Genomic DNA, 14,537 nt, shown 5'->3' on the forward strand with positions numbered 1-14,537 from the left:
CACCCACCTGTGCTCCAGATGACTGTGTCCCAAGAGGCCACAGGGCTCAAGTATGCTAGATCTTCCTGTTATCCAAAGAAAGCTGAAAACCTGGACTTTTCCCATTTTAAAAGACTGGAAACTAGTTTTATTTTTAACTTAATCAGCCAAACAAAACATGAAAACAGATAACTTAAGCCCTTAGGCTGTCAGTTTGTAACCTCTGCTCTAGCTCCCAGCACAGTGTCCCAGGTAGAGCAAGCCAAAAATAACCATTAGTATTGAATTCATCATGGCATCACATAAAGCCACACATTTTATATACACTCAGCTGTGCCAAGTACTTAAAGCAATGACATATCCAGTATGACTACTAAAAAAGTGAAAAGGGAATTAAGTTGAGTGTGTTTTAATCAGAGAATTCTAGAGTTCAAAGGTATCTTTGGTGATAAATTATTATCCCTGGAATAAATGTTGAGACTCTTTAGAAGCAATGTATTTTTTCCAGAAGATGCGCCTCTCTCAATCCAGGGCAAAATGTGATTTCATGGACACTATCTAATGTGTGTGTGTATATGTGTGAGTGTGTGTGTGTGTGTTTGAGAGTATAAAGCAAATCAATACATGAGATGAAATTTATAAGGAAATATATTGAGAAACATGCCACCTGAAATTATCATTGATTAATTAGCGTCTTTGCTAATGGTTAACTGACACCTACTAACTCAAGGATATTAAGCTCCCAACAGAAAACTGACAACTGTTCATTAACAAAGAATTAAAAAATTTCAAGTAGTCTTACTCTTGTGTAGATATTCAATCAGTTGGTATATCTGGGCAATGCCTTCCTCTGTCAGTGGGGATCCAAAGACTACTCCTTTTTCTGAAAAAAGCCATACAATAGAACAAGGCTATATTTTCCACAAACAGTACAAAATCAGCATATTTAAAATCAGCATACCCCTCAAGCATCCTGTGTCACAGTTGAGCAAGTATGTTCACATGGTCAGTACAAAAAAACTTTAGAGTTGGAAGTACATCAGAAAATGTAATCAGGGAGAGGGAGAGGGTGGGATGATTTGGGAGAATGGCATTGAAATACGTATAATATCATATAGGAAACGAGTCACCAGTCCAGGTTCGATGCACGATACTGGATGCTTGGGGCTGGTACACCGGGACGACCCAGAGGGATGGTATGGGGAGGGAGGAGGGAGGAGGGTTCGGGATGGGCAATACGTGTATACCTGTGGTGGATTCACTTAGATATTTGGCAAAACCAGTACAATATTGTAAAGTTTAAAAATAAAATTAAATTAAAAAAAGAAAAAAGAAAATGCAATCAGAACATCTTTCAATCAACTCTGCAAGTTTAATCTTACATAGTAGGTTCCCTGAAGGCAAAGACCATCTTCTTCTTTAATTAACAATACTTGGAATATTGATATTTAATTTAAAAACAAACAAAAAATAGAACTTATACCCATGATTATTAGAACATGATAGATTATCCACTAGAGCTGGTATAGGGTCTAACCTGTTATGTTTAAACTTTTTTGCTGCCCTTGGGATTTCCTTATATTTAATAAAACAAAATGGAATCTCTTTCACATCTTATCAAAAACAGTGTTAATAATCATAATTTATAGTATATAAAACTAATAACTTATTTCTGAGAAGGCTTTTTGATTCATAAGTATTAATATTTACCTTATCAAAGCATTCTATGGAATGAAAACATTAGAGAACTACTGCAATAAAACTACTGCAATAAAAAAATGGTCAAACTTTCTTTACTGTAGTCACCAGCTGTATAACTTTGTTCTTTTAATATTTTTAGTATAGTATTAATAGAGCATGAAAATCAAGGTGCTCCTGATAACTATGTAAACGAATCATGCTATTTTCTGGAGACTGATATATGTGCTTTAATTAATCTAGGTAATTTTTATAATTTTTATCAATGTTACTTAAAGTTTTACTATTCATGTAATGAAAAAAATGACTAAAAAAATGCTTTACAATAATAGTAACTCCTCCACGAATGTGCAAATGTTTGGAGTAGAGCCCAGGAAGCAACTGAGAACTGCCCCCTTCACAGACACAATTCCTACCCTTTCGCTTGAGAGACATTAGAGACCGGAAGAATCCTGATGCCGGGCCTGCCCCACCAGGCAACTTAAGGTCCTCTTCTCCCATTAGCTGAGCCAACTCAGTTCCAGGTAGATCAATAAGTCTTGTAATATTGCTGACCACCAACTCAGTGAACACCTCAGGTTTCTCATGTCGGAGTTTCTCCACAAAAAAGTCAGGATTGAAGATAATGGGCTGACTTTGAAGGGAAGAGTCATTGCAGATGACAAAGTTACAGATAGCTTCACTGAAAACAATGAAACAGAAGAATCTTTGAGGGGATCATTTTTGTATGCGTTTTTCATTCCCTCTCAACAACACAATTATTCATTCTTTCTGTGGGCTCATCTACATATACCAGTCTTTTGAAAACCTAATACTTAATCTGTTGACTGCACAAAGGAGACAAGCTGGACTCGCTGCTGTTTAGGTTATACCCACATAGATACTCAGAAATTTAGTTTAAAGAAAAGACATCAGATAGCCTCTATGGTATGACCTGAATTTGCCTCTTAATTTTACACATTCAGTCTACAAGAAGATAAGACCCTTACAGCCTCCTGAGTCTAACAGTAGTTTAGAATTGGCAGCCACAGAGACCACATTTCCTTATTAAAAGTTAAACCCTAAACCATCATCATTGTTAAATACTTTTAAAACATTAGACCTGCAACTGTTCCCCCTAACATGGCAATGGGCAATCATTAAATTAAGGCCTTCTTGAGTGCACATGTTCAGTCACCTCAGTCACGTCTGACTCTGTGTGACCCTAGGGACTGTAGCCTGCCAGGCTCCTCTCTCCATGGGATTCTCCAGGCAAGAATAATGGAGTGGGTTGTCAAGCCCTCCTCCAGATCTTCCCAACCCAGGTATTGCAACTGTGTCTCCTGGGTCTCCAGCATTGCCTCTCCTGCGTCTCCTGCATTGCAGGCAGATTCTTTACCACTGAGCCACCAGGGAAGCCCCCTCTCAGGAGTACAGCCAGCATATGGTATTTCCCATCTGGTGATCAACTGCTGATAGTACCACAGTCAGGCTACTCGCAAATGCCACAGAAACCACGGGACAGTAAGCATGAGGCTACTGAAGAGACAAAACTATATCTAGTATAATAGACATTTCGAAGACATTTACTCTACACTCAAGGTCTTTTGGTTCCTAGGTCCCTACACAGACAGGTGTTTCCTTATAATCAGTCCCTTTCAGTTGAGCCAAGTATCCCTGGATTCTGTTCCTCATAACCAAAAAGCCTTAACTAGAATGGAAGGCACTTACAGGTACACAAAATAGACATTAATTCAGCCTTGCCCAGGTTCAGAAATAGGTTTTATTTTAAAATCCTTTGTTCTGGATGTCTCTGGCCCATCGTCTAAGTCCAAACTTTGCTCAAGGTCCTTCCTCTCTAAGGCACTTGGAAAAAAATTCATATTTTGCTTCTTCTATCTCTTCTATCACTGAGTAATACTCAGCAGATATGTTCTGTTGGCCCCTGATCTTACCTGGTTTTCCACTCCTACATTATCTGGGCTACACTGGAAAAGCTCCTTTGACTCTCAGAAATACTTTCTTCCTTATTGTTTTCTAATACGTAATTACTAAATTCTTTTTACTTTTAACATGTACATATAAGAACTGTATTATTCCATCTCTTGTAGCAGACACATCACCGCCTGTTTGTATCTATTATCAGTTATCTCTAATGGCTTGTTCTAATTCTTATTATATAAACAGTCATCTATTATGCAACCAATGAGTAGATGTAACACAAACCAGAAAGAACAACTGACTCACATCTGTCAGGCAAAGCTGAAATTTACCTGACTCGATCAAACAGTCCCACAATAAAACAATCACAACTTACAAGTTTCCACAACACCCTAGCTACCAAACCTCTGTTCCAGGAAAAATGATACCTCTACATATTAAACATAACTAATCTCTAACACACTTTACCAATACTACCTGGATCTCTTTTTTTTTTTGCCCACAGCCTGTGGGATCCTAGTTTCCCTGCAGTGGAAGCACAGTCTTAACCACGGGACGGCTGGGGAAGTTTTACAAAGATCATCTTTAATTTGGTATAATGAAAACAAGGTGTGGGTAAACTTGAGCGTTCATCTCTATGTCCTTGAAAAGTTATTACCTAATTTTAATCAACAGCCCAAGTGTTCAGTTGGTGACTACCAAATTTCTTTCTTTTCTCTAAAATGATAATATAAGAATTCACATAAAACTTAAAAATTATAAATATGTGTTCTCAAGCCAAAGTCTTAAGAAAGAGAACTAAAAATGCTCTTTCCTCAACCTTTTTACATACTAAGGCTAAAGATGCCAATGATTTAAAGATGCCAATGATTATGATATGAGCCAATTAAAATCAAAAAGTATCTTCATCCTAAGTCATTGACAAAGCCTCTTTTTATTTTAAATGTTGGCTTATTTCAGTCAAGATATGAGTCAATAGATAATTATTTATAATCACTGCCAATGAGAAATTACTACTGTACTGAGAGAGCCAGAAAATCATGAAATGGATTAGCACCAAAAGAGTCTTATAATTTATCAAATCTAAGCTTTTATGACTGTCACATCTCTTTTAATTCTGAAAAGCAATTCAGATCAAATTAATTCTAACATATAAATGTACATGAACAGCATCCATTATATTCCTAAAGTAGAAATACATACATACATATAACCTCCAGATCTTCAGTTTATTAATATCCAGAGTAAGACTCAGTTGAGATTCCAAAACTTACATAAGAGTTGACCTTCAGGCACTAAACTGGATCGAATACACATGCAGAAAGGAGCTAGAAGCACAAAACCCTACCTATATTGTTTCTCAACAGGATCCTTTCTGACTCTGTTCCCTCATAGTTAGAACAGGCAGGAGAATAAGTTCAAGGCTGCCCCCACCTATTTACAAGGAATACAAGAAAAAGATACCTAAGGAGTCCTAATACAGAAGTAACCAGTAAGCAAACACAGTTTCTTTTCCCCTTCCACTTTCTCTCCCTTTCCTTCCCATAATCATTCACTTTTGTTTTGTCTCACTTTAATTTCTTAAACCTAATTCTTTTTTGTCCTCTTCCTTATTTTTTCTGAGTGGAGCATGTGGTAAGACAAAAATGGAGAGAAATGGTTAAAAAGAAGTAAAACGGAAGATAAGAGAAGGAAAAGACAGATACAGTAGGTAATGCTTTTAAATTATCCGCATATCACAAAGTCCAATAATCTCTTTCCATGGAATACATAGTACCACAATGTAAAGCTAAGAATATCAAGGAACATGGTGAAGAACTTAAGAGAAGAGCTAAAGAAAAAAAATACTATTATTAAGCAAAACCACCTTCTCCCTCTACAGTAACTAATTTTAAAATGAGCTGTAAGTTTGTTCAAGTTTAAGAAAAAAAATTAATTTCTTACATAAGTGCTGAAAGCTTCTGATGAGGCATTGGTAAATCGAAGAGACAGGAAAAAAACTTTCTCCTTGTTTGTTGTAACAATGAAACCCTCCTTTCCCTGCCCTATCACAGCCTACACAAATTCCAGATATGTTAGAGGACACAAGGCACATTATGTGGCCTGAAAGGCAGTACTTATTAGGACTCTTAAGCATTCATCTGCAAGTAGGAACAAAACAGAAATTTAAAACTGGACCAGTTAATTATATTTGCCAACACGTAGATGAAGCTCAACAGTCTCCCATCACATTGAACACTGCATTAGACAAAACAATCACACAATATAAGAGTATAAGGACAAGCATATAAAGGCAAGAGCAATCCCTACACAAAAAATAAATTCCAGACAGAATAAAGGTCTAAATATAAAAAGTCAAACTTGGAAAAAAAATAAATTAATGGGGCAGAGGAAAGCATTCTTAAACACAATATAAAATGTACAATCCACAAAGAGAAGACTGAAACATTTAACTACATCAAAATTTTAAATGTCTGTTCAACAAATGACATTATAAACAAAGTTCTTAAAAAATGAAGTCACAGTACCTCTGGAGAGGGGAACTGGATGAAAGAACAGGAGTGGGAGAGAAACTTTTCACTGTATGTTTTGTATTTTCTGGATTTTCAATTCAAGTGAACATATTAACACTACTCATTCATAATAAATAAATAAATTTAAAATTTTTAAGTATTAATAAAAGATAAGCTATAAGCTGAAAAAAAACTTTTATTCATACAAAAGGATTAGTATTCAGAATTTATCAATATGACTAAAATTTATAAGAAAAACACTCAAAGAAAATTAGTCAAAAGATATGACCAATTCATAGAAGAGAGGTCTAAATAACTAATAAATATGAAAATAATCCTAACTTTAGAAGTTAAAAAGGTAAAGCAAATTGAAAAATGGTATCTTCCACCATCTATCATTTTGGCATAAACTATCAGATTTAGTGAAAGTCGCTCACTCATGTCCGACTCTTTGCAACCCCCTGGACTGAACAGTCCATGGAATTCTCCAGGCCAGAATACTGGACTGGGTAGCCATTCCCCTCTCCTAGAGATCTTCCCAACCCAGGGATCGAACCCAGGTCTCCCACTTTACAGGCAGATTCTTTACCAGCTGAGTTACCAGGGAAGCCTATCAGATTCAGGTGATACCAGATTAGGGTGATATCTTCTTATTCTTAGTTTGCTAAGGGTTATTTATTTATCATACTGAGTCTGTGCTTCAGTTCAGTCGCTCCGTCATGTCCAACTCTTTGCGACCCCATGGACTGCAGCACATCAGGCTTCCCTGTCCATCACCAACTCCCGGAGTTTACTCAAAACTCATGTCCATCAAGTCAGTGACACTACCCAACCATCTCATCCCGTTGTCCCCTTCTCCTGCCTTGAATCTTTCCCAGCATCACAGTCTTTTCCAGTGAGTCTGTTCTTTGCATCAGGTGGCCAAAGAATTGGAGTTGTAGCTTCAGCATCGGTCCTTCCAATGAACATTCAGGACTGATTTCCTTTAGGATTGACTGGCTGGATCTCCTTGCAGGCCAAGGGACTCTCAAGGGTCTTCTCCAACTCCACAGTCCAAAAGCATCAATTCTTCAGTGCTCAGCTTTCTTTATACTCCAACTCTCACATCCGTACATGACTACTGGAAAAACCATAGCTTTGACTAGATGGACCTTTGTTGGCTAAGTAATATCTCTGCTTTTTAATATGCTGTCTAGGTTGGTCATAGCTTTCCTGCCAGGGAGTAAGCGTCTTTTAATTTCATGGCTGCAATCACCATCTGCAGTGATTTTGGAGCCGCAAAAAATAAAGTTTGTCAGTTTCCATTGTTTCCCCATCTATTTGCCATGAAGTGATGGGACCAGATGCCATGATCTTAGTTTTCTCAATGTTGAGTTTTAAGCCAACTTTTTCACTCTCATCTTTCGCTTTCATCAAGAGGCTCTTTAGTTCTTCACTTTCTGCTATGAGGGTGGTGTCATCTGCATATCTGAGGTTATTGGTATTTCTCCCCACAATCTTGATTCCAGCTTGTGCTTCATCCAGCCCAGCATTTCACATGAGTATCTGCTTAGTATTATCAAAAATTTTTGATAATCATGTAATTTTTCTCCTTTGTTTATGTAGTGAATGGTACTGACTAATGTTAAACCAACTGGGTATTTCTAGAATAAACCAAATATTGTAGTGATGTTTTATCATTTTTATATGCTGCTGAGTTTGGTTTACTGTTTGTTTAGGTTTCTCCATATATGTCCCAAGTGAGATTATCATAGAATTGTCCTTTCTTATATTTTTCTTCATTAGGTTTTATATCAAGGTTGTGCTGGCCTGTCAAAGTGAGTTGGGGAGTGTGTCCTATTTTTCTATTTTCTGAAAAAGTTTAAGTGCTACTGTCATTTCTTCCTTAAGTGATGGAATTGGCTGATGAAGTCATCTGAACCTAGAGTTTTCTTTGTAAGGTTTTTAATTATATATATTCAATTTATTTTGTGTTACAGAACTATTCAAATTTTCTATTTCTTCTTGTATTAATTTTGATAAGTTGTATATTTCTTTATTGGCATAAACTTGTTTGTAATATCCTCTGAGGAACTTATTAACGTGTCCAGGTTCCATAGTGATCTGCTCGTCCTTGTTCCTGATACTGGTAATTTTTTTTTTTTAATTTATGAATCTTATTAGAGATTTATCAATTTTTATTAGCATTGTCAAGGTTCCAGTTTTTGGGTTTGCTGAATTCCTCTGTTACATGTTTGGTATTTATTTCACTAACATCTGTTCTGATCTTTATTACTTCCTTTCTTCTTTACTGGACTCAGGATAAGGTGCTACAAATCAATGGGGAATGAATGACCTTTTCACTGAATGGTGCTGAGACATGTGGACAACTATAGGGGGAAAAAGTGAAAACTGACACCTATGTCACTATGCTGCTGCTGCTAAGTCGCTTCAGTCGTGTCTGACTCTGTGCGACCCCAGAGACGGCAGCCCACCAGGCTCCCCCGTCCCTGGGATTCTCCAGGCAAGAGCACTGGAGTGGGTTGCCATTTCCTTCTCCAGTGCATGAAAATGAAAAGTGAAACTGAAGTCGCTCAGTCGTGTCCGACTCTTAGCGACCCCACAGACTGCAGCCCACCAGGCTCCTCCATCCATGGGATTTTCCAGGCAAGAGTACTGGAGTGGGGTGCCATTGCCTTCTCCAATGTCACTATACACAAGGTCAATTTTGGGTGAATTATTGATCTAACGGTGAAAAACAAAACAGTAACCCTACTAGAAGGTTAATATAGAAAAATATATTATTGAACTCAGAGTGGGGAAATAATTTTTAAATTACACATTAAAAATAGCAACCACAAAGAAAAAGCTCAATACTTTTGAGTTCATTAAAATAAGAACTATGTTATCAAAAGACACCATTAAGAAAGTAAAAAATATATCTACAATATATATGGTGGGGAAATATATCTACAATATATATGGTTAAAAAAGGCTCATACCCTGAATATATACAGATGTCGTACAATCAATATGAAAAAATAAATAACCAACAGAAAAACAAGCATGAGATTTCAAGAAACTCTCATTTTAAAAACTACTCAATACCTCTAGACATCAAAGAACTGCAAATTAAAAATCAATGACATACTATCATCCAACAGAATGGCTAAAATTGACAATACCAAGGATTAGAGAAAATAATTCTAACTTTATAAAGTAACTATTTTATACAGATAGTGGGGCTATAACTGCTTCATCTTATCTACAATATGAATGAACAAGTATACCCTATGAGCAACAATTCTAAAAACATGTCTAGCATGTGCATGCAGCAACATGGGCACCAAAAATCCCAAGCAAGAATGTTCACTGATACATTAATTTCTAAGCAGCCAAAACTGGAAGCAAAATGTCCAGCAGAATGGTTTTTAAAATGTGGCATATATAATAGCAATTTTCTTTAATGCTACTTATGTATTGATTTATTTTTGGCTGTCCTGGGTGGGTCCTCCGTGTACTGGGCTTTTCTCTAGTTGTCGCGAGCAAGGGCTGCTCTTCACTGCAGTGCACAGGCTTCTCACTGCCATTTCCTCTCTTGTTCCGGAGCACAGGCTCACCGGCTTCAGTAGTTGCATCGCGAGGGCTGAGTAGTGGCCGCTCCCGGTCTCTAGAGCACAGGCTCAATAGTTGGGCCCATGAGCTTAGTTACTCCGCAGCATGTGAAATCCTCCTGGATCAGGGATCAAACCCGTGTCTCCTGCGCTGGCAGGCAGATTCTTTAATAATGGGAGATTTTATAGCAATAAAAAAGGACAAAGTCCAGTTACATACACAATCATGAATGAATCTCACAGATAACTGAGCAAAAGATGTCCTTCTCTCTCTCTCTCTCTCTCATACACACATACACACACACAAACTACTTACTATATAATGCTATTTTCATATCAAATTTTAAAAACAGACAAAAAATATAGTGTTTAGAGATAAGTCTCCAATTTACAATGGTTCAACTTACAATTGTTCAACTCTATGATGGTGTGAAAACAATATGCATTCACTAGAAACTCTACTTCAAATTTTTGAATTTTGATCTTTTCCTGGGCTAGCAATATGTAGTACAATACTGTTTGGTGATGCTGGGCAGCAGCAACGAGCCACAGCTCCCAGGTAGCCACGAGGTCATGAGGGTAAACCAAAACATTTACAACCATTCTGGTTTTTGACTTTTAATACAGTATTCAATATAGTACATGAGATATTCAATACTTTATTATAAAATAGGCTTTGTTTTAAATGATTCTGACCAACTACAGGCTAATGTGAGTGGTCTGAGCATGTTTAAGTTAGGCTAGGCTAAGCTATCATGTTCAATAGGTTGGGTGTATTAAATGAATTTTCAACTCTATTGTAAAGCAAGGAAGAATTGTACTTGCTTAAGTAGCAAATTGTAGAGAAAAGCAAAGATGTATTTACCATTCAGGATAATGGTTACGTTTGGGGGTTAGTGATTATGAGAAGACAAGAGGGCATAAGGAGAGTTTCTAGGGTGCTAGCACTGTTTTGGGAAAAAGTATTAGGCTGTGGCAGAGAAGGTAATGGCACCCCACTCCAGTACTCTTGCCTGGAAAATCCATGGACAGAGGAGCCTGGTAGGCTGCAGTCCATGGGGTCGCTAAGAGTCGGACCAGACTGAGCGACTTCACTTTCACTTTTCTCTTTCATGCATTGGAGAAGGAAATGGCAACCCACTCCAGTATTCTTGTCTGGAGAATCCCAGGGATGGCGGAGCCTGGTGGGCTGCTGTCTATGGGGTCGCACAGAGTCCGACATGACTGAAGCGACTTAGCATTAGCATTAGCATTAGGCTGCGGGGAAACGGAGTGATTCATTTGAAGTAAATATGGAAAATGCTGAGATTTGTTGAAGCTGGGTATTAGAAAGAGTATTGATTATTACTTGTATGTATAATCAGTATCTTTCATGACAATTTTTTTTAAAAAACCAAGTATAGATTTGACCTAAATCTTGGTACAATTTGATGTAAATATCACAGAAAATCAAAATACAGTATATACTAAAGATTAATTTCCTCATCATAAAAGTTTTTGCATAGATGGCTAGTACCAGGAGAATTAGTAGTTAGGTATAAAGGCAAACAGAGATAGCAAAGACTTCAGTATTTAAGAGCATATACCAGGGCATTCAAAGCCGGTGCTCTGGGACAACCCAGAGGGATGGGGTGGGGAGGAAGGTGGGAGGGGGGTTTAGCACGGGGGTACACATGTACACCTGTGGCTGATCCATGTCGATGTATGGCAAAAACCACCACAATATTGTAAAGAATCAGCCTCCAATTAAAATAAATAAATTTGTTAAAAATTAAAATAAAGGACTATAAGAATAGAAGAAAAAAAAAAGCATATACTAAGCAACCATCCCAAAGAGTAACAGAGGCAAGACTTATCCCTTAAAAAGGGTATTTTTTAATACCAATAGTCTGCAGTGATTACTTTTACCACTAGATGGAACTCTACATGTAAGGTGATATGCTTAGTGAAGGACTGGAAACAAAATCCACAGCTGAAAAATCAATTACATAAAAATGAAATGCAAGTGCTTTTAAAGCATTTTGAACCCATGAATCTGTAAAATTCAAGGCAGTGGGAAAAAAAAAACAACAACCCTGTATCCTACAGATGTATCTTTTGGCTGACTACTCCCAAAAATGCATGCCCACAAAACTAAATGTTTCCTCCCTAGTGAACTGCTTAACTTGATTTGTTCTCCAAGAACCACAATCTTGGCAACATCTTTCAAAATAGGAGCTATATTTAAAGTTGTCTAAACCTGACTTACCACCCTGAGAGAAGTATGCACTCTCTTACTATGTTTTCAACCTTAGCTGTGAAACATGGCTTTAAATGTGTCACTTTATTGAAGAGCTGTTAGATATGAATACATACAAGTATTAAACAAGAGGCTATTATTTCTCCCTTTTTCTACCTATACCAGCCAAAGTTAAACTGGTATGAAAGTTGTACATAAACAAAAAGGATAAAGTGGGCTCCAGGTGTTCAAGCTGGCAGGTTTTTTATAACACAGGTTAAGGCTGATAAGTAGTACCACAGTTTTTCAGGAAATAATATCCAATTCCTTAAACAAAAATTTTGAAACACTTACATCCCAAGATCTGCCCTAGCTGCCCAAGGTTTAGTAATATGGACCTCTTAACACTAATTTAGACTTCAGGCAATGGCACCCCACTCCAGTACTCTTGCCTGGAAAATCCCATGGACGGAGGAGCCTGGTAGGCTGCAGTCCATGGGGTCGCTAAGAGTCAGACACGACTGAGTGACTTCACTTTCACTTTTCACTTTCTTGCATTGGAGAAGGAAATGGCAACCCACTCCAGTGTTCTTGCCTGGAGAATCCCAGGGATGGGGGAGCCTGGTGGGCTGCCGTCTATGGGTCGCACAGAGTTGGACATGACTGAAGCGACTTAGCAGCAGCAGTCTACAAAAATTTATTTGGCCCCTTTATTTGATCCCAACTTGAACTAATTTCAGACTACTAGAGCAACTTTATCGGAATTAAAGTGGCAGATGAAGGAATTCCTCATCGTTTACCCTCTTAACCTAAGCATTCTGCAAATGTGGTCAAGATTTTAACCCTATGAAATGACAATGGAAAGTTCTCAGTCTAAAGGACTAATTTGTCTTCCTCTGAGTACCAATAATGCAAGTTAATTAACATATATTTAATTTGTCAATTTTTATCCCTTTGGGTGTCACAAGAATTGGTATTAATTCTGTTTCTGCCACTTCGCTTACTTTTTCTCACCAAGGCTGGTGAACAATTGGAAGAAAGTTTACTTGTATTGGAAAAGTAACATGAAAATTCCCTATTTATTTGGAGAAAGTTCTATAGGATGCTTCACTGACAAAAGATTGTCTCTCTTATTACATAAAAGCTGTTTACCCCTCAAAAAAGTACAGTCAAAGCTTCAGGAGACTCTTTTCCTATAGACTTTAAATGCCATGAGTCTCAGGCAATTAAAACCAATAGATTTCTACCTATGATCAGATTACATTTCAAAAGACTACTTCTAAATCCACTTGTTCCAAAGTCCAGAATGATACTATCCAAGAGACTGCTAATGCTTTTGCTCTGGCACATGACTGTTCGTATCTATACAACTTCACATATTGAAAATTCTTAAGAGTTTTAATATCTTAGTCAGTACTCAACGAACCTAATAGTAAGTCTCTTCATCAGCTAGCATAAGAAAGTGAGTTGCTTTTCTGAGGCACATATTAGCCAAACAAGAAATCAAGTTACTCACATGTCATTTAAATTCAAACTAATTGTGATCTACCTAGTACTTTGTAATTTTAAGAAGCTGTAAGGTACAGGAACAAACTAAAACAAACTAAACTAAGTCTGTGGTGCCCAAAAGTTTAAATTTCACCGAATACTATAAGATGCTATTTTGTTTTCCACTATCTCTATTTTCAAAAATACAAATGCTCAGCTATAAGTGCAATTAGCACATAGGCACCCAGAAGCTCCTGTGAAAGGTCTTTGAAAATTAGGTTGCAAATAATTTTTCTTTTACTGCATTTGCACATACATGCTAATCTTTTAAGTGTTATTATTTTAAAGAGATCTTTGGGTATTTGCCAAAACTCCTTTGAAATTGGAAGTAATTATGACGCTTTTTCCACTATGGTAAATCTTAAGCAACCACCACTTTGGGGAAACATCATACACTTTCTCACTCAACACTTTCTGAATGACACCAACTGTTGAGATACGTGATATTGAAAAGATGGATTCTAATATATGAAATTTTATGGTGCATGAAATTTTTTTAATTTAAATATCCCAATTTCTTTTCAACACTTTAAAAAAATTATTTTATTTTTTTTGACCATATCTCGGGGCTTATGAGATCTTAGTTCCCCAACCAGGGATTGAACCTGGGACCTTGGCAGTGAAAGCAGAGATCTACCTGCTGGACCACTTTTTATTTCTTAACTCCTAAAAAGAAACTATTGTGTCAGTTAAAATAGTTATGCTTTGAAAAATGTAGGCTTTATCCTCCGTACACACCTTAATACCCATACTCTCAATTTAAATTTTAATGAAAATTTAACACAATGATGTAAGTGTATGCTTCATACTGGTGTACTTATTTTTAATATTTAAAAGCCATATTTGATGAAAAATCCAGATTGAAAAATGACTGATCTCTTGCTTAGGGTCATCCTAACAAAAGCAGCAGATTGAATAGCAGATCTAATTAAGGAGAGCTTGGTCATAAGGACAGCTACTACAAAATGACCTGATCAGAAGGAAAAAAATAAAGTAGACCTTGTTATCTGAGTGAAAAAAAAACTATTATTGCAACCAATGACAGATTGTAGGGATTCCAAAAATCAG

The 14,537-nt window shown here is 37.0% G+C and overlaps 1 protein-coding gene across 6 annotated transcripts in view; it reads right to left on the bottom strand.

Annotated features, from left to right (window-relative positions):
* Nucleotides 1–14,537, bottom strand: part of ARHGAP19 (Rho GTPase activating protein 19) — a 70,384-nt gene that overhangs the window by 39,438 nt on the left and 16,409 nt on the right. For 5 of the 6 annotated variants that reach the window (XM_019953009.2, XM_070780589.1, XM_070780591.1 and 2 more), the window contains 2 exons: nt 2,094–2,359; nt 782–862 (listed from right to left, as the gene is read on the bottom strand). In XM_019953009.2, the coding sequence (XP_019808568.2) occupies nt 782–862; nt 2,094–2,359 (347 nt within the window). Of the gene's footprint in view, nt 1–781; nt 863–2,093; nt 2,360–5,541; nt 5,603–14,537 lie in introns of those variants that run through there. The other variant, XM_019953010.2, reaches the window with a different exon arrangement.

This window comes from Bos indicus, chromosome 26 (assembly GCF_029378745.1).
Source record: "Bos indicus isolate NIAB-ARS_2022 breed Sahiwal x Tharparkar chromosome 26, NIAB-ARS_B.indTharparkar_mat_pri_1.0, whole genome shotgun sequence".
NCBI classification, from domain to species: domain Eukaryota; kingdom Metazoa; phylum Chordata; class Mammalia; order Artiodactyla; family Bovidae; genus Bos; species Bos indicus.